This window comes from Thamnophis sirtalis, unplaced genomic scaffold (genome assembly GCF_051295495.1).
Source record: "Thamnophis sirtalis isolate CommonGarterSnake01/CBP01778 unplaced genomic scaffold, rThaSir2_p1.2 scaffold_5, whole genome shotgun sequence".
In the NCBI taxonomy this organism is placed as follows: Eukaryota; Metazoa; Chordata; class Lepidosauria; order Squamata; family Natricidae; genus Thamnophis; species Thamnophis sirtalis.
Window position 1 is genome coordinate 63857342 of NW_028261385.1, and position 20675 is coordinate 63878016.

Here is a 20675-nt window from a genome sequence, read left to right on the forward strand (position 1 = left end):
ACAAGTCAAATTTCCCAAGCACAATTTTCCCAAGAATTGAATTGTGCATGGCACTGAATGATGCAGGACACACTTTAGTACCGCCAAGCTTCCTGGAGTCAGTCAGTCTGTCTCAGCTGAAATCATAATAGGCAGAGATTGTGAACACAGATGGTTCTGTACACTGAAATGTCATGAATCTAGCAAAGCCATAGGACTTCAAGCATTTCTATTTTGCTGGAAACTAGAGAGAAATATATTCTTAAACATTTGTATTTGTTACATGAAAATAGAACTAACCTAGACATGGTTTTTTTTTATTATGAAATACTGATGCAAACTTAATTTGCACTAACCTTAATTTAGTTTAGTTTCGGTGTCATCCAAACTGAGGGTCTCTAATGTAGTTAAACTCTGAAATGATTCTACCATCCCATGATAAATTCTTTAAAATGGCATTAAAATGCTACAGCTAACAACACAAAGACTTCTTACTTCAGAAATTCCCCATGAGCATTAATCATGAGCAACTGAATTATTTAGAACACAATAAATCTATTTTGAACCTTAAAGACACGCTAAGTGTTATGTTATTCACATGATAGCCACTTTGTCCATTTGACAGCCTAAGTGAAATGGACTCAAACCATTGCCATGTGAACAGATTCCATGTGATCAAATCTTGGTCACATTAGACCATGAACTCTTCAAGAACAATATACAAGCTGACAGCAGACCACTTCTTTATTTTAAAAAAAAGTAACGATCTATTCTCAGAAATGTACCTTCTCAAAAATTATACTTTGGATTACTTCAAATTTTCTTAATTATTCCCTTTAAGTCAATAATTTTGTTTTCCTGCTACACTCTCCCCACCTAACATTGATATTTGAATGTTATTTTATCAATGCCCTCAAAATGCCCAGCACCTTTAAAAATTAAATTGGATGCAATTCCAAGAAATCAGAGTTAGGGTCATTTTTGGCATAAAGAATTGAAAAGGATCAGGAAATCTCAGCAATTATAAATGAAGGCAGAAGGAAAGGATAACAAAGCACAGAAATATAATTCTATGAAAAATTAGTAATTTGCAACATTACTAATCAGGCTATCTATCATTTATTTTGATGATGATAACAAATACCATGGCCAAGTCTGGTGAAAGGGTATTATAGACCACCAATAAAGTATCCAAAAGAAGAAAAGAGGCAAAGCTGCATATTAAACTGATTGTGATGCTGGCTGGGGAATTCTGGGAGTTGAAGTCCACAGGTCTTAAAGTCACGAGGATTGGACATCCCTGGTATAGAGGCAGAGGTGGTATCCTGCCAGTTCTGATCAGTTCGCCTGAGGCCCTGCCCAACTGCCCCTTCTCTACAACATCCCATTTACAACCTTTTTTTAGGGCAAAGCACATGTGTGGAAGGCGGAGCGCGCACACGCTCACATTTCCTGGTAGGGAAGGTAAGTAAAGACCATCCCTGTGTAAAGGGTTTTATCAAGAGATACTGACAAGTAAGTAAAAGGACCAGCATCTGGAAGAGACCTGTGTGAAATTGGTATTAGAATCTCTTACCTTTTGATAAAATTCCTTTGACATTTTCCAGAAGGAAACGTGTTTTTTTTTAATCTGAACTCCATCAGCCCCCAAAAGAAGACATCAGAACATTTGGCATCCAGTTCTTTGTTCCATCAGTCACGCTCTGAACAAACAAAAGCTTCAAATAATTCTCTCCCCACATCCATGCTTAATTAAATATGAAAGTCAGAAATTCTGGTCAAACCCTGCTGGATTCCTGTAGCATCTTTGCCGATGTGTTCCTAAGGGAAAAAGCTGCGTGGAAAAAAATCCACCACAGTCCATTTCCACTAAGCCAAAATTATAATTGTAAAATTCAACAAGCTGGAAGAAGGCCACGCTTGCTACTCATTTCTATCCACGCTATCAGAGATAACCTTGTAAGGACATATTTAGCATTTCACACGTATAAACAATACACACACATTTGCTCTTGTTCTGTTGCCTTTTTTTCTCCCTCAAATCTCCCAGAATTAAGAAGCAGATCAAACTGCCAAACTGCTTTTATCAAGTACTTTTGAGTACTTTAAGTACTTTTATAGTCAAATGCTTTCATTTTCCTTAAGAATCCAAGACTAGAAGAGGTATTCTGACTGATATATGTATATGTAGTAATTTGTAAAGGAAAATCCCAAATTCTATGTCTTCACATTTGATTCAGTTTTTTTCTAATTATCTCCACATTGCCATTTTCTTATGCTTCTAGCAGCAATGATCATAAGAAAAATACAGATAGTCCTTAACTTATGACCACAATTTTGGAGCCCAAAATTTCTGTCGCTGTTAGATATTTGTTAATTGAGTTTTGCCTCATTTTATGACTTTTCTTGCAATAGTTGTTAAGTGAGTCACTCCAGTTGCTAATTTAGTCACACAGTTGTTAAGTGACTCTGGCTTCCCCCATTGACTTTGCCTGTTAGAAGGTCTCAAAAGAATCACCTGAGCCCAGGACACTGCAATATGAGTCATTTGTCAAGCATCTAAATGTTGATCATGTGACCATGCTGATGCTAAAATGATTGTAAGTGTGAAAAAATGGTCATAAGTCACTTTTTTCAGTGCCATTGAGGAGTCACTAAATAAACTGTTGTAAATCAAGGACTAACTATAACCACATTCATATGCTCACATCTAGGTAAAGGTAAACGTTCCCCTCACACATATCCTCACACATATGTGCTAGTTGTTCCCAACTCTAGGGGGCGGTGCTCATCTCCATTCCAACACTGGAAGTCTTTAAGAAGATGTTGGATAGCCATTTGTCTGAAACGGTATAGGGTTTCCTGCCTAGGCAGGGGGTTGGACTAGAAGACCTCCAAGGTCCCTTCCAACTCTGCTATTGTTTTATATTGTATATGAAAAACATAATCAACATTTATAAGAAGAAGAAAAAATCCAGAGATAAAATAAGTGGAAAATGGAGAACACTGGCAGCAAATAAAAGGTTATACTCTTTGAATTCCTAACTTTAGGCTTTTAAAGCAAAAATACATTTAGAATCAGTTAGAGCACTGTGGCTATTTTTATAAATGGCTGCAATGATGCACAAGGCCAATCCTAAAGAACTAATTCACCAGAAGAAACATGGATAAGGCTAAAAGGGACTTCGTTGCAGACAAGGCTGACATCTGACCGCGAAACATAAACCTGCTCATTGGAACCCATCATAATTATTTATTTTTGCTTTTTCCCATATTCCAGCGATTAGGAAATTTCAAAGTCATCCAGCCTGCTTAGAAATGACATGTAAGAAAAAGGTGGAAACTCATCTCCAAATGCCATTGCCTAAACCTACCCTTCAAACTGAATTCTTGGACACGATGAGACAATATTTTTTAAAAAGTGTTTCACTATTGCTTTCTTTAGCATTTTTAAAATTTCTACTCTACCTTACTGCCCAAAGATTACTACGGGAGCTTCCATCCCAACATTGCTAGTTTTATGGAGACCAGCTAGCATCAGCCAGGGATACCATCACCATTCCTAAAGAGCTAATAGTTCTAGCTGCCTCATGCAGCAGATGTGAGTCTCCATTAAATATTAAATTATTGAATGAATTATTTCTGTTTTCTGCAGAGGGGGGTGCATCTGTACATTTCTACCTCAAGAGCATTTTATTTGCAGCTCTATAAACTGAGAGAAAGACTTTTAACTCCTTTAGCATAAACCCATTAAAAGCTTACAGAATACTTAAATCTACAATGGAGTGGTGACTCCTTGCTCTTTGCTTTAATTTCAAGGCAGCATTTACTCCACAATAATGTACTTAGTGAAGACAGAGGGTGCTCATTCAAAAAATCTTAAACATAATCTATTACATCAGATTAAGCTGGTATTCATATGTGGGCACAAATCCAGGAAAGAAGTAATCGGATATTAAAAAAATAAGGAAGGAACCATTTCCTCCTTTCCTGATTCTAGCACGGAAGGCTTGCAATAAAACAGCCTATTACCTTAAATAACATTTTATATATATTTCTTCCACTAGCCATTAAAAAAGAGCCAACTATTTTTTTTTCCAATGTATTGTTCCAGGAGGAAATCAAAATTGATGCACACATACACATGCTATATAACAATGATTCCTAAAACAATGCAGCAGGAAAGAGAAAAAGCATGAAAAATCTGTCTACATTGCATTTAGGTCACCGGAATTGCAAACCCTTTCATTTTAAAGGACCACTTCAAACAGATTCCTATCCAGGATGTTTGGAGGCGATAATATGTTGGAAAATAAAGGCTTGGGATTCCAGAAAAGTGTTTATTGCTTCTCTTTTCCTTCTGCTTTGGAAAACTGGCAGAAGGTCATTAAGAAAACATGTAATATTTTAAAACGTTATGGAATAACATGTTTTATTTAAAATTAAAAGATCTTATACACCAACTAGTCAAGCTCTACAAGTCACAAAAGTGGAGACACAGCAAGTCTCCCACTGGGTTTATAACTAGAAATTGTTCCAATGTATGAAATTGGCATAAGAAAACAGATAGCGATAATGTTCAATAAAATCTGAAACAGGAGAACAATGGGAAAGGCAAAATAGTGCTATCAATAGGTAGACCTCCATTTGTGTAACTAAATAGGGCCCAAGGTGAGGAGAAAGCAAGACAATGTGAAGAAGAAGAAGAAAAACTAACTCCAGAATGAATGTCACAGAAATCTTATATGAACACCTTCCCAAATTGATAACAATCATCATATATAAAACACAGTATTCATACTGGGAAATAAGGACAACAGAAGCAAGATGGTGATCTAAAAATGAAAGGGAACAAAATGTATTTCTAGAATCTAATTGCCAAGCCAAGTTATGTCAGGTATCCAAGTAACACCCCCCGACGAAAGAAGACTCTGAGGCTAGAAGTTCCTCAAAGTTCTATTTTATTAGAGATATCACATAGGGACATCTGGGAAAACCCAAATCTGAAGCTTCCAGGTTTTCCCCACCCAAAATAAAGTCCAAGTCCATTCCTCTGCACACAGATGTTTATAGTTTTTATAGTTTATAGTTACATTGAGTTTGTATGCCGCCCTATTCCCGAGAGACTCAGGGCGGCTCACAATAAAAAGGGAGGGAATACAAAAAATAAAATAAAAACAACAATTTAAAACTCTGCAACAGCCATAACCTCGAATGGGGCTGGATAGTTCAACAGCCCCAGGCCTGCCGAAACAGCCAGGTCTTAACCGCTTTGCGGAAGGCCGGAATGTTCATCAAATAGTCCAATCAATGCACCGTCCCAACAGGAGATGTCTCCCAGTCATGCCACTCCAGGTGCAGGGCAGGATATCCTTGACTTCCAGAGAAAAGAATGTTATTATGGCTAGATATCTCCCCAACTCCATGGCTAGATACCTCCCCAACTCCCCAACTCCAACCCCTCTCAGTTTCCCACAGCACTAAATGTGGCAGCCCTGAAGATCCAAATAAAAATATGTCTTCCAGGGCTGACAGATTAGGGAATATTGCATTAACCCCCCTATGTTCCTCTCATTGCAGGACACGACCATCGGTTGAAGGGGGCTGGCCTGTCAGCCCTGGAAGCCATCTTTTTCTTTGGATCTTCAGGGCTGACAGTTATATTTTCAAACAATTTCCTTCTCTCAGAACTTGTCCGAATTGGCTGCTCTTTTCTTTAACTCATAGACTTTACCTATCCTTTGAGATCAACTGATAGCGATAGCATCACTATTATTCTTTAGATCAGCAGTTCTCAGCCTGTGGGTCGCGACCCTTTGGGGGTTGAACAACCCCTTCACAGGGGTCGCCTAAGACCTGTAGGGCCTAGAGTCAATAACCGGAGAGGGGAATTAATTTGCCTGATGTTAGCCAACGGGAGCATTCTCCAACCTCAGTGTGGAAAGGGAGACATTTTGCAGCGACAGCCTCCACACCGTAAATAGCTGATTTCCGGTGCTTTCTGGAAAGTGTGGTCTTAAGGCACTCCTTTCACCTGCCAAGATGCCACCAGCTCTGGGATTAGTAGGTCACGTGTCGCCTGCCCGGCTCTGCAACGGCAGTCCTTGGATGTAGTAGACATATGGCAGTGGGGGGCGTGAAGAAGCAGGTCCACTTTGCCCGGTGGAAGAAGAATAGGGAGTGTGAGAAGAAGCGAGACCCCTTGGGTTACCGCTAGGGAGGATGCGGTCACCGGAGAGTCGCCGCCTGGAAGTTCAGAGCCACTTGCCCTTTAGCCAGTCGTAAAGGTGTCCAATGGCAGCGGACAAAGAAGCCGGGCAGGTGGCGGCCTTGGCGCGGGAAAGCTGGCGGCGGCAGTGGCGGCTTCCCAGCGGGCACTGAAGTGGTGCATTTTGGCTGCTCATTGCACCACTTTTCTGGGCCTGGTAAGGAGGTGGGAAAGCCAGGCGGGTGAATGAGCTGGGCAGCGCATTGAGTGACAGCCTGCTTCACTCTCCGAAGACCCTGCAGGCGCCTTGCCCTTATGGCCCAGCCCGCAACTTCCTGGGAGCAGCGAAGGAAGTCTGAGGTTAGGCACTGCCCTCTGGCACCCTTGAAAGAGCGACAGTCAGTAGACCCGATTAAGCTGCCCCGCTGGTGAGAGATCCAGCACGGATCTCTCTGCCTTCCTTAAGAAGCAAACGTTGCCCTGCTGGAATAGGGACAAATGGAGACCCTTCACCTCTTGGCATGTTTTTGTTCAAGCCTAAAATACAGGTGGTCCTCGACTTACCAGCCCACACTTGAGCCCAACATTTATGTTTCTAAGCAAGAAGTTTGTTGTGGGTTTTGCCCTGTTTTACCATTTTCCTTGCCACATCTGTCAAGTGAATCACTGCAAGTTAAGTTAGTAACGCTATTGCTAAGTGAATCAGGCTTAACCATTCATAACAGTAGCAAAATTACAGTTATGAAGTAGCAACGAAAATAATTTTATGGTTGGGGGTCACCACAACATGAGGAACTGTATTAAAGAGTTGCGGCAATGAGAAGGTTGAGAACCACTGCTTTAGATCAACTGATGCAGACTTCTTCTGGCCCAGAGTCAAACTGGAGAACTTTTAAGCGTCTGAAGACTACATTTGGTACATGTGTCTGAAGTCAGATGAACTCTAAATATGAACTCAGTTCCAAGTTATGCCTTTTGGGATATAGCAATAGCACTTAGATTTATATACCGCTTTACAATGCTTTACAGCTCTCTTTAAGCAGTTTACAGAATCAGCATATTGCCCCCTGTCAGAGTGTGCACAGTATGATTATTATTTTGAGACAACCCAGGAGCAAAATATAGTACACAGAGTTTTTTGTCTTTCAAACAGTGGTTTATCTACAAGGCATTTATGTATACACACACATACTAGGCAAAACCAGGCAATCAATCAATCTTCAACTATAACACGGAAGCACACACGAAGAGAGAAACTACCTTCACAGGGCCTCTCTTATACAGACAGTCTCTTAAAGTGATAACTCTGCTGACTCATTCTCATTGCATCATCTCAGTTTATAGCCTTGCAGCAGTTGGTCAGCTATTAAATCATCATTACCTTAACACCTCCAACAATTTGGGTCCTCATTTTACCAATCTCAGAAGAATGGAAGGCTGAGTCAACCTTCAGCCTGGTGAGATTTGAACTGCCAAATTGTAGGCAGCCAGCAGTCAGCAGAAGTAGTCTGCAGTACTGCACTCTAACACTGCACCACCATGGCTCATCATTTGGATTAAGTAACACAACCTACAAAAGACTTTAAAAGGTTGCATTTATTTATTTAAAACTTAGTAAGTCTGAATAGAGCAAACCTCCTATACGTTGCTTTTCAGATGCTGGAAGGCCAGCACTAATGCAAATTGATTAGGAAAAGGGGAGCAATTTGTTCACTTAACACTAAAGCAGCAATAAACACACATACCTACAGTATACACTGCAAATTACCATAGCAGTTTTATTGGAAAGGAGTTGCACCCACCAGTCTGTATTACAAGCTCACTCTCTAAAGCAATACAGCATCAATAGAAGATAATATTTGTAGTTCAGAGTTAAACTGTGGGGTCCTTGGTGCCATTGGTGATGTTCCCAAGTTCACTAATGAACATCTTCAAGAAAGCAACCAAGTTCAGAGAACACCAAGGGGCCCACAACGCAGCATAGCTAAACCTAATAGGAAGAGGCAGTCAGACTGACAACTTTGTAAATACTTCAACAGTAGTTCCATGACAATTAGCATGGGCTTGCAACGATCTACCCATGGCTGGCAGTGATGTATATTTACACTTTCCTACTACAAGCAAACCAGTTCCATCCTCTGCAGCTCCTAGGAGCAACTGAAAAGCTTTCTCTGAGATAATGTGTGTCTCTTTCCTCTTTTGGACAACTTGTTTTTTTTCCCCCTCTCTACCTCTTTGAAACTCTCCGCCCAGCTTCAATAGACATCTCCAAAGTTCCATTAACGAAGGAAAGAAAACAAAATGTACTTCTAGACTCTAGACTTAAAGGCAGCATACCAAGAATAGATGTATTGGAACAGCTATTTGCACGAATGACAGCACCACCAAATACCTTCCTACCAGGGCATCACCATCTGCAGAAATTTTATTTATTTATTCAATTTCTGTAGACGCCCAACTCAGCCAAGGAACTCTGGGTGGCTCCTAACTTGACATGGTTTCGTGTTAACTGTAATTCATTAAAATGCTTTGAAGAAGAGGCACAAGCAACTAAAAAGCTCTGCTGCAGCAATGTGGCTAATTTTCCCTTCAAATAAAAGACCCGACACTTCTGTTGTCTGTCTTTCTTCAGTAAAACTTGTGTTTCACATTAAGGTGGTCTTAATCTTTCATGGAGCAGCAGGAAAATGGCTGCTGGCAATGAACCACGTTGATTAAGTGATGTAATTCTACGTATACTTCAAGTTACTCCCAACACGTGGCTGTGCTAGTTGTGTGCTTTTTATTTTAAAAGGGTCATATCAGATTGGAGAAGAAATTGAGATTGTGTTTTAGCAATATTCCCGAAGGTCTTTAGACTCCCCCAAAATTATTTTACTGATGACATCGCTCTGTGCAACATATAAATGAAAACGCCTTCTTTTTAAAAATGACAAAATTTAAGTGGTTGAAAGCAGAACTATTCTGAAAAGATAAAAGAAAACAGCAAATTCAAATCGAGGAAAAAAGCAGGTCTCATTTCCAAATATTATGGTCAATCTTTTCTTCATTCACATCCCTGAATTGAATAATTTTTAAATTATTGACATGCAATTAATTTCAACAAAAGGAAAGTGACTTAAGACAACCTTTCATCAATTAAAATATAGTATGAAACAACAAATAACCATGTTTTAAATTTCTGGCTTCAAAAATATGAAGGTAAGTAAATACTTTCTCTTTTTCGAATATACCAGTGTTATACAAAATCAAATAATATCTGGAAATTACCATATAACCCTAAAATACAACAAATGCAAAGCATCTATTGGCCCACCTTAAAAAGGCTGCAAAATAACAAGAACAAAGGATTTACAATGCTCAAAGAAACAACGTATGTTGAAAATATATACATACTATAAGCAATTCCCCTTAAGACATAAAGTAGTCACTTAAAGATCACAAAAAAAAGAAACAAATAAGCAAAAATAAAAATAAAAAAGAGCTCATATTTCAATATTTTATTGATTTTATTTGATTTTTATAGATGCTCATCTCAACAAGTTATTCTGGGCAGTGTATATCATAAAACATAAAAACCATTAAAACAATGCAAAATAAATATGCGTGGTACCAAGCTAAACTGTTAAGATGGATGTTAATACAACCAGGAAATGTACACACTAATTTATAGATGCAAACGTGAAAATAATAATTATACTGTCTATGTAAATGCAATAACCAAAAGTATATGTCTTCATTCTTCTCACCTGTTATGAAAGAGGCATTTAAAAACAAAATAATTTAGAATTGAGTATTTCTTTAGATTGTGAAACACATTCTGAAAGTACGAAGTCTAACAGGATACCATTAACGTATATTCCAGCTATCTGTTATGGTGTTCCCTGACTAAAACTGAGCAAGTCTTTTCTTAGTTTTTAATAATATGTTTTTAAATTGAATGCCAATATGTTTAATCAATGATTACCTATTACTTTCAAATAATACAGTAATCGCTGTACATATTTGATAGCCAAATATTTAAATTACAATTCTTTTGTCTTCGTCCTAAATTAATATGGCATTTAAGTATGCCAGCTTTCCAAATTGGATGCCCAACAGATGTTTGCAATTAAATTTCCTACTGCTATATCCCCACTATATCAATTTAGTGACTTGCAGTTATAGGCTATCCTTCAATAATCTCCCAATTTATTTTAGGAACTCATTAGCATTATGGCTGGTCTCATCATGAAGCAAAGAATAATATACAGTAATTATGTTAAGAAGTTCGTAATCTTGCCTAAACTTTTCTTCCTATTTTATAACACGTTTTATAACGTGTTATCATTGAAAAGTATAGATTTAAATTAGATATCTCTTTCTTCAAAGATTTCAGGTTTTTCTCCTCGGCCTGACTTTACAACAATTTTTGCTCATCCTTTATTTTGAAATGTTCCTCCTTGTAATAGAAAAGCAAAGCCCAAGCTAATTAAAAGGTCAAAACACTAGACTGTGTATTCAACTGATCTGTACAAAAAAGAATCAATAGGAATAAAAAAGGGGGAAATATGGAAGTGATAGAACTCAAGAAAGTGGGGGGCGGGAGAGAAAATAAGCAGTCAAGTATTAAGACCTTGAAAAATAATGGGAAAAGAAAAGTCAAATCAGAGAAAGAAATAAAGTGAAAAAAGAGTATCATATACAAAACAGGAAGTACAGTAGGCCCTAAACTAGATAATTGAGCACAGCAAGCAATGTGACAACAGAAGAGATAAAGGAGTAAACTGAAAAATAACAAAGAGGCAGGTTAAGATGGAAATTACCATTTAAATACCTGTACAAGCAAAGCCCCTTAGCTTCAGCAAGTTAGAATTACACTCACTGGTATTCATAGATGATAGGCCCTACTTTTCCAGGATTAGACCTAATTATGTGATACCTTCGAGGCTTCTGTCCTACAACTTCTAATATGGGATAGCTATAAAATTATCATCTACTGAAACATACCCTCATAGTTCCCAGTTCTTGGGAAAGTTTTCCTAAGCTTCTGCTCCAGGGAAATAATTTTTCAAAACATAGTAACCATGTTGAAGATCTTCCTTTTAAAAGTCATGAAAAACAACACTAAAGCTATAAAGCATAAGATAGAAACAGAGATAAATTATGTTCAGTAATTTTAATGGTGTTGTGATGGCATAACTTTTGAAAGTCCTCACTATTTTTTAATCTTCTTTATTCGCCTACCGATAAAGCAAATGTTTATCTTTTTTCTACAATAATTGCTTTATGATAATTGTCTGAAACATTTATGAAATAAGACCTTTCAATCAGAAGGGAACCTTATCTGGGAATTCTATTATTTCCTATTTACTAGTATTTTGTTATTATCTAAATATTTTTTAAATCAATGTTTTGTTTTATTTTGTTTTGATTTAATGCAGGCTTTTAAAACTTCAGCTTAATGTTCCATTATAACAATATTCTAGTGTTATTTTTTAATATCTGCCTATTATTATTACTTATTATTTATAAATTTTAAACAAAGGCTAATATGGTCATCCCATTTTCAGGTCACAAACAGAATATAAATAAGTAAAATTCACACTTCTGGCCATCAATACTGGAAAAATTTCAGGGATCACTGTTCATTCTACAAAACAGATTGTTCCAGATTTTAAACTGTACCTATTTAAAACTCTGAAATTCTAACTGCTTTCTGGTCAATAAATCACATGAGATACTATTCTGATAACCTTATTTTTTCAGATTTCATCACTGTGAGATCCATAACTCTTATACACATATTTATGTTAAAACAACAGATGGTTATTTCTATATAAGAATAAACAAGTAACACTGTTCATCTACTTGATGAAACTATTGGTTATTTTACATTTCATTTTGTTGAAACACTAATTTTTGATCAAGACTTTTAAGCAAATCTGAACAAAAAGTGAAGTAGCATCTTAAATACAAATTGATTTACTATGCACGTCCAGTAAAAATTCCAGCTGAATATATTATATTATGACAGCCTGTGCTACAACAGTAGTCAACTAATTGAAATTCAGAATATTATGACTTCATAAGTTTATTCTTCAATTGCCCATCTCTCCCCATGCCATGCTCAGCTGTACTATCCAGAGATATCTGTCAAACAGAGCAATGTCCATACTAAGGCAACATAACCCTGGAGCTGGCACTCATATTAACAGCAAGAACTTGGCTACAGAAACAGTGATGATTCATCAGACTTTCTAGCTGTACTGTCAAGCTACAAAATAACATACTGCGTTTAAATCGTACTGAAGAAAGATATATAGCTTTTCAGTAGTTCAACTTAATAAAGAAGCAATTCTGGTGTTAACAATTCTACAAACAGCTCAACATTGTTACTTACCAATCAGCTTTGAACAACAACACAATTCACAACACAAGGCAGAGGTGTAAAATTACTTGGAAGGAAGTTTCACGGAAATCACTAAAATTTGACTTTGTTGAAAACAGTTCAAGGATAGAACTTTATCTAAATGGATTTGGCCCTCAGTATCATTATCAAGGAGTATAAGCCACACTTGATGAGTAGGCCTCAATAAACATGCAGAAAATCCTCAGTAAACCACCTTGCCAAAACCTTTCCATTTATTTAGTTATACATTAGGATTCCTATATTTCATAGTAAGACAGGTATAAAAGACAACATATGTCCAGCAATATTATTCTTGAGAACAGGAAATGTAATTTAAGCAAACAAAAAAATTACAAGACGCTGCCAGAACAACCCATATGTACATTCAACTTTACCAAGTAGTCCATCAAACATTATTTAAACCCAATATCCATATTTTTTTTAAAAATGAAATCTTAGGAGCCTTATACATAATTAATACTGATTAATCCTATCTGGGAAATTCTTTTAACCTGAAAGTCATACATCAATTTGAAATTTGCTACACTGCTTATTTCAAAGCATGTTAGTTATTTGAATCAGAAGCGTTTAAAGGTTGCACGAGGAGGAAACAAAAACGCATGTTATTTTCCATAAACTCCTTTCTAATTCTCCTTCACTATAAATAGAGCACCTAACCTATATTTTGCAGCTCTGTTCACAAATGGTCCTTTGCACAAGAATGCTTCCAGGAATAGTATTACATGAGTTACTTGATGGCACGTAATCAATGCATTTCCATTTCACTCAAAAAAAATTTTTTTAAAAAAAAAGCATAATGTACCATAAAAACACAAATGACACAACACATTATGACCTATTAGATCATTAGGAGCCGGTACCTTTTGGAAAGTGACTTCTTCTGATCTTCGCCTTTTCCTCCGAGTGCCTTTTCTCAACCTCTGATTTATCTGAATCCATTTTACGACCTACATGTCAAAACCATACAGCTTTTTTAAGAAGACGCAACTTGAGTGCAACTACTCAGCATGAGTAAGAAACTATAAACAGACTCAAGATACAATTTTCCATTGCTTCACTGGAAGGGGAGGGGAACTGGGGGGGAGAATAGGAGAGAGAAATGGGGAAGAGAAATACTGTTCCAGTCCTCAGTATCATGTTCTCAGTTTAATCCATTTAGCTATTTCTTCCTGGTCAGAAAAGCTTTCTTCTCTCTATTCCCTCCACCACCTTCGCCAAATACAGTAATTTCTGCCTGCTGTTATAATCTAGAGTAGCCCAGCAGACATCTCTGTAGGATAAAAGAACCCTCAGCTGTACCAAAAACATTTGTGGAATTGTTACAGAACAGGAACGGGCGAAAAGTGATGATGGTGGAGGTGGAGAGGGAAAGATGCGATTTCTTCAAATAACATCTTCAAGGAGAGAAGCATTTTAAAAAGAATAAATATCGGCGGCTCCTTCTTCGCCCCTCTAAATAGGGTGGGATTAAGGGGTCAAAATAACATGAAAAGGCAGCTTATTCATGTCATTCCTCGCAGATATAGCAATATCTCAGGATTGGAGGGCGGAGGGAGGAGGCGGACAGAGGTGCAAGCCAGAATCGGAGGAAATCATCATCATCATCATCATCATCATCATCATCATCATCATCATCCAACAGTTCCTAGGTCCTTGGTTAGGACTTGAGCTGTTGAGCTACCAACCAGCCCCAAAGGCTGTAAATCTCACCAAAGATTAACCACATAGTAGTAGTAGTAGTAGTAGTAGTAGTAGTAGTAGTAGTAGCAGCAGCAGCAGCAGCAGCAGCAGTAGTAGTAATAATAATAATAATAATAATAGTAATAATAATAATCCACGATATAAAACTACCAACTCCCAAAGAAAAACGCCTCTTTTACCTCTTCTTTCGCTTGCTGGGCTAGTCGACCTTCTTGCCAAACGCGGCTCTCTTCCAGCAAAGGCTACATGGGGGAAGACAAAATAAAAGCGCAAGTTTATTCGAGGCGATCTGGACCGCAGAAAGAGAGAGAGAGAAAGAGAGAGAGCCCCGATCGTGGCCCCCCGGCCTCCGAGACCCCCCAAGATCCAGCACCTCCCAAAGGTCCAAGATCGGCTGCGACCTGAACAAAACTTTCCCCACCGCTCAGCCCGAGCTCGGGCGCCTGGGCGAGGGAATCGCTCTGCCCCGGCGGCGCTCCGACACACACACACCCGTTCAAAAAAAAAAAAAAAAAAAGCCTGCCCGCCGCCACTGCCTTACAACGGCCGCCGGCTGCTCCCGCAGCACACGAGGGTCGGGCTGTTTGTGTTTACCCTGGATAGGGCGGCCCCGGCAGCGGCACCAGCGAAGGGGTCCGGTCGCAAGAGACGGTTCCCTGCACCAGCACCAGCACCCGCACCGCGCAACAGGCTGCAAGATCGCGGCTTCCTCGGGCTTTTCTTCGCTCTGCCGCGGAAGACGCGGGGATCTCCTAAGGCAGCAAAAACACCTAAGGGAACAGGGGGGACCCCTTCCTCTCCCCCCCCCGCCCTCGTGGTCCAGCCTCCGAAATCAAAGGGAGAGGGGGGCAGAGGAGGAGGAGGAGCCTGCCTTAAGGGGATACTCCAGCCCGGTCGGCTTTGTTCGCGCCACCGCCTCCCCCATCCCCGAAAGGTAACCTCGGAGGGGTGGGGAGCGGCTCTCGGCGGCGAACGTCACCGTTTCAATCGCGGAGCGTCTGCCTGTCTCCTGCTACGCCCCGTTCAACTTGCCTTGCGTAAAAGGCTCCGTTTGAAGTCGAGCGCTCCGAGCAACAGGCAACCGCCGCTTCCCCCCACCCTTCCCCAAAAAAACCTTGCCTGCCCCTCCACCCCCGGCTGACGTTTCCGCGCGAACGGCGGCGTCCAGGGCTGTCAGTTCTCGCTTGGACGCAAGGCAGCTGGATGGAAGGGGGATCGAGTGGTCAACATCGCCTAGGCCGACTGTGGGGAATCCCTAGATCGCTGATCCCGGCTCGTCCACGGCTTGAATTCCGCGGCTGAGATTTCCTTCACTTGCCTTATCTTTTAATTTGGAGAGCGGGTTTCTCCGGACTTGAATGAAGGCAATGAAAATGAGGGTGGTTTTTTTAGACTATGTTGCTTGGTTAGGGGGGCTCTTACTAACAAGGAGCGAGGGTACCCTTTCCACAGTCACACACGGGCATTCCTTAAGAATTAGGGGAAACTGGAAGGGGCTTAAGAGAGGGCAGCGGAGATAAAGGTCGTTTGCATTTAGCTAAAAAAAGGGTTTTTCCCCCCGGATTTCTGCCCTAAAATTCTGCAATTTAATACAGCGCTAGAGTCAATATTGCCAATGGAAACGTATGAGCTGAATTGACACTAAAATAATGGTAATAGGCTTTTTTTTCTCCTCAAGTTGCAGATGAATCAAATCATGAACGGATTTTTAAAGGGGCAAAAAAGTAAAACGAGGTAGTAGCCGGAGTCGGGACAAAATTCAATTTTACACCAGAAATGTCCTTTCTCCAGCATCCGCCTGCCCTCCCTTTTATTCCAAGCTGGAGCATTCAATAAGCAAGCATTCTAGCTGAGCATATTAAAAGGCAAGGAAGAATTTAAAACTTTCTTTTCCCAATAGTTCCTTGACCTCTGTGGAATTCAAAACCATATCAGATGAATTCCGTGGAGACTCTGAAGTGCATCTTAAAAGCAAGCATTAAGTTTTGCTTTTTGCTACTGGACTCTTGCCATTTCTATTAGTCATGGCCATTCCACAGTTGATTCCTCCATTAAGTTGCAGCTTGGCAAAGCCTAAGCTTTGCTTTAAAGACGCTACTCTATCCCCCCCCCATTTGTTTACTTGAGAGTAAATCCCACCCAACTTATTGAAATATCATTCCCAAAAATTTGTCTACTGATATGAAAATGTACAGGCACTAGGAGATTAAAATTGACTTTTAGAACACGTTAAAACAATTAACACTTTTGTGGGAAAGGAGCCATGTTAATCTATGGAGGCCAAAAAAAAAAAATCACAAATCTGGTAGCACATACTAAATCACAAAACTGAAGAAGCTTCTTGGATGAAAGTAGCAGTTTTCGTAGATATTTACAGATGGAAATATCTGAAGCTTCTTCAGAACTCCCCCCCCCCCCAAAAAAAAACCAGCCACAACCAAGAAAGCCCACTTGTCTTTTGGGAAAACCTTTGGGACAAATATGGCAGCACCTTTTCTGACTACTAAGTTATATAAAAAGACTTATGTTGTGAACTTTCAGCATTATTCAGAAAAAGTGCTACTATATTACTGAAGCAGCTTGATTCTATAATTGTAAAAAAAGGAAGCAAAGAAAGAATCAATCAATCCTCCAAGATAATTATATTTAGCATAATGTTTTCTGACATAAGTATATGCATAAACTCATGCTCTCACAAAAATTTGACTGATGTACCTATACATTCTGGGGAAAAAAGTTTCTAAGTTTTTAGATTTAGATCAGAGCAGATTTTCTCCTACATGAAATTAGATGCCATTTACGAACAGATGTCAAAACATAAATGTGTGCCGAGTGAGCTCACTAAATCTTGACCATCACTTTAGCTTTATTGCTTTTGGTTTTTAAAAAAGACATTGGCCTGCCCCTATTTTTACTACCACAATAACCTTCTTTCAAGATCAAAAGCTTTAGATCAAAGCCAAGCTCAAACTCTTTGCTTTAAATAGAAGCAATATTGCCATGAAATATATTATTCAAAGCAAAATATTTTAAAAGAGATATTATGACGGGCAAAAAAACTTCTAGATTTTTTTACATTTGGGCTAATCCATCTGTAAACGTCTATGAAAACTGCTACTTTGAATTATTCAGCACTTCCATTGGCAAACATTATTTAGGAAAATATTTGTTAACACAAAGGAGGCATCTGTTTAGACTATATGTACATTTACTCCAAGAGACAACTTTCTGCAATTGATGCACTCTTTTGCATAATATAAAATAATATACATGCATTCATGTGTATAAAATGATTATATGTCACCAGCCTCTTTTAATGGTTCCTCCAAATATATGAGATGATGGGATAGGGGGTCCCAAGCAGTGCTGATCAATTGTAGTTTCCATCTTATGGAAATTAGACTAGCACCTTCAATGTTTGCACATCAAAAGTTACTAAAAGCAAACCTCTTCCAGAAAGTCTTAGGAACTGAATCTTCACAATTGTCTCAAAAGTGCTTTTTCAAAAAGCAACTTGACAAAGTTCTTTCCTTGAGTAAGAAGAGCCTGGAAGACTGAGAATCTCCACAGAGATTGTATCTATTATATTATGGTAGATTTGTCTCTATCTTCATTTAGTGTTTTTTGAAAGTCATGTTTTATATTTTTATGATGTAAAGTGCTGACAGTAATTGCTGGGGTCAGAAATATAAAAATACAATGAATAATATTGTATTACATTATCTATAAAGTTCATGAAATAGTGCTATCCATTCATATGACCTAGACTTGATTATTTTTATATAAATTACTATGATGCAGTAAACTTTAGAACTTGGGAACAGGAGATCTAGGTTTAAATGCCCGCTAATAATATTTGCTGTGTAACTTTGAACTGTTTTTTTTTTTTTTTACTTTCAGCCCAATCTATTTTATAGAACTTTTGCCAAGTTATGTTTGGACATGAAATCTATAGTACTTCGAGCTCTTAAAGGGAAGGAGGGTAAAAATCTAACAAATAAGAATAAGAAAAGCAATTGTTGTATTTCATATCAGTCTTCCACCACTAATTTAGGATATAAGAATATATAGAGACTTGATGGATCAATACAACACCTGTGATGGATCAATACAACACCTGTGATAAAAGATGCCTGAAAACTTCACAATAGAGCCTTACAACTTCACTAATAGAACATTTTCTTGCATCATCTGCAGCTATCACAATTAGTAGTGATTGAATGAACTTCTGTGTGGTCTCCATATGATGTTCTTTGAGGTAGATTAAGTTGAATAGTAATTACTAGCCCAGAGTTACTCTATAACCTTCATGATTCAAAAGAATTTTAATCTAGAAAGAGAAAATAGACTGTGCAAGGCCCAATTTGCCGCTGTATTAAACAAGTTCTTACAGGCTAATATATTCTCATTTCATGTATAAATGTATACCCACAAATAAAGTGTAATAGAAAGAACTTTTATATTACTGTTATGATGCAAAGCTTTTCAAAAATATCACCAGATGGTGGTAAAATTTATGGCTACCAGATAACGAAAGTCAACAGAGAAATTAAACAAGAATTCATGGTGTCTCAATGACTATCAATTGGCTGTTAGGTTCAAATGCTGATTTGAAAATGACACCTAACTAAGAAAACAGATCTATGTATAAATGTTTATATAGCATGTTAAGGGTGTGCTACAGATACAATATGCTCATTAAAATGTGTAAATATTTAGAATATATATGAAGTGCAAGCAGTTTTCAACCACAGTATGCTAATGTTAAATGCTGAACATACAGATTAATATTCCTTCACCAAATCAATTTAACCTCACAGAATGAAGCAAGTGCAACGTCTTATGTGAGAGAGAGATACGTAGAAAGAAAGAAAGAAAGAAAGAAAGATAGATAGATAGATAGATAGATAGATATAAAGAGAGAGAGAGAGCTGTGTGATAGCTGCTCTTCTATGCTAATGTCTCTCTGGGCAACTTGTTTCCCTTTTGAAATTATGTTACGTTCAATCAGAATCTTCTTTCCTGTATCAGGATACAGAGAAATTATTTCTCTGTATCCTGCACTCTGGAATGAAAGAGATCAGATGTTAGTCTTCTTTGTGACATCATTGCAGATGCAAATAGTCCTTGCTTAATGTCAACTAGCTCAGCAACCATGCAAAGTTACGACAGCACTGAATGAGGGGTACTTAGGACGGGTCTTCGTAGCTGCAGATTTACAGGATCCCTGTAATGGTCACATGATCATGATTTGGGCACTCTGGCTTGAAATTGCAGCCTTGCAATTCACAGTATTGCCATTCATGACCTTCACTGCTAGCCTCCGACAAGCGAAGTCTCTGAGGAGGCTGGCAGAAGGTTGTAAATGGTGATCACGTGACCAGGAATGCTGCATTGTAGGTAAACCCCACATAAATGCAGCATTCCCGGTCACGTGATCACCATTTGCAGCCTTCTGCCAGCTTCCCCACTGACTGCTTGTTGGATGCTATTGACTGGGCTGCCAGAATTGCCACTGAAAGTCAATGTGGTCCCATCTAATGACATCATGCAACAGAATTCGTGGGCCAATTACCTTTGGTAAGTGAGATCAAGAATACTATCACTTCCTCCCTCAAGGCTTTGATCAAGATTAAATATACTTGTCTCCTTTTATCTTTTTAGATTTTAGTTTTCTAATCAATCTTCGTGTCTTCCCTAGACCTGTTGCAATTTTCTGAAGCTTTCTTAAAATGTGATACTTGAGATTTAAAAATTATGTTTGTTTACACAGAAGAAAACTGCATTTGTCACTTTCGATGCATATTCAGCTTGTCATTAATTACTATTGCAAAAATTTTTTTTACAAACAGCATTCCCAAGCCAGGTATCCACTATCTTTTATCTCTCTGCCTTTGATTTTTGTTTCCAAAATAAAAACTCTGAACTTATCAGTGTTAGATTTCATATGTTTACATTCAGCTCATTTCTTTAATCTATCAAGGACATTCAGAATCGTATTTCTTCCTTCTAGATACTGATATGTCATTCAATTTTGTGTCATCTGCAAATAAGAAAAGTATACCCCCCGCTTCTTCAACCAAGTCATTAATGACAATACTGTATTGATATATATATAAGATCAATATATTACATTGCACATGGCAGCTATAGTATAACGGTCTACAAATGGATGAGGAATCATTGATGAGCATTCTGAGTGTGAGAGTTTACATGGAATATGATTGTCATTTCCAACCCATTCAGCTTCTCTTAAAAGCCAGAGAGAGAGAGGGAAGGAGTGGGAGAGAGATTGCTTTAGTTTACAACTAAAAAGCCAGTTTGGTACAGAGGTTAAGGCTTCAGACTGGAAACTGGAGACCATGAGTTCTAATT

At 38.4% G+C, this 20675-nt stretch overlaps 1 protein-coding gene across 4 annotated transcripts in view; it reads right to left on the reverse strand.

The window, feature by feature from the left end:
- AOPEP (aminopeptidase O (putative)) overlaps positions 1 to 20675 on the reverse strand; it is a 213891-nt gene that overhangs the window by 79683 nt on the left and 113533 nt on the right. For 3 of the 4 annotated variants that reach the window (XM_087715919.1, XM_087715918.1, XM_087715917.1), the window contains exons 12-13: positions 14480 to 14542; positions 13460 to 13546 (exon numbers count right to left, since the gene is read on the reverse strand). In XM_087715919.1, coding sequence (XP_087572045.1) covers positions 13460 to 13546; positions 14480 to 14542 — 150 coding nt within the window. Of the gene's footprint in view, positions 1 to 1555; positions 1683 to 13459; positions 13547 to 14479; positions 14543 to 20675 lie in introns of all 4 variants that reach the window. The other variant, XR_015696708.1, reaches the window with a different exon arrangement.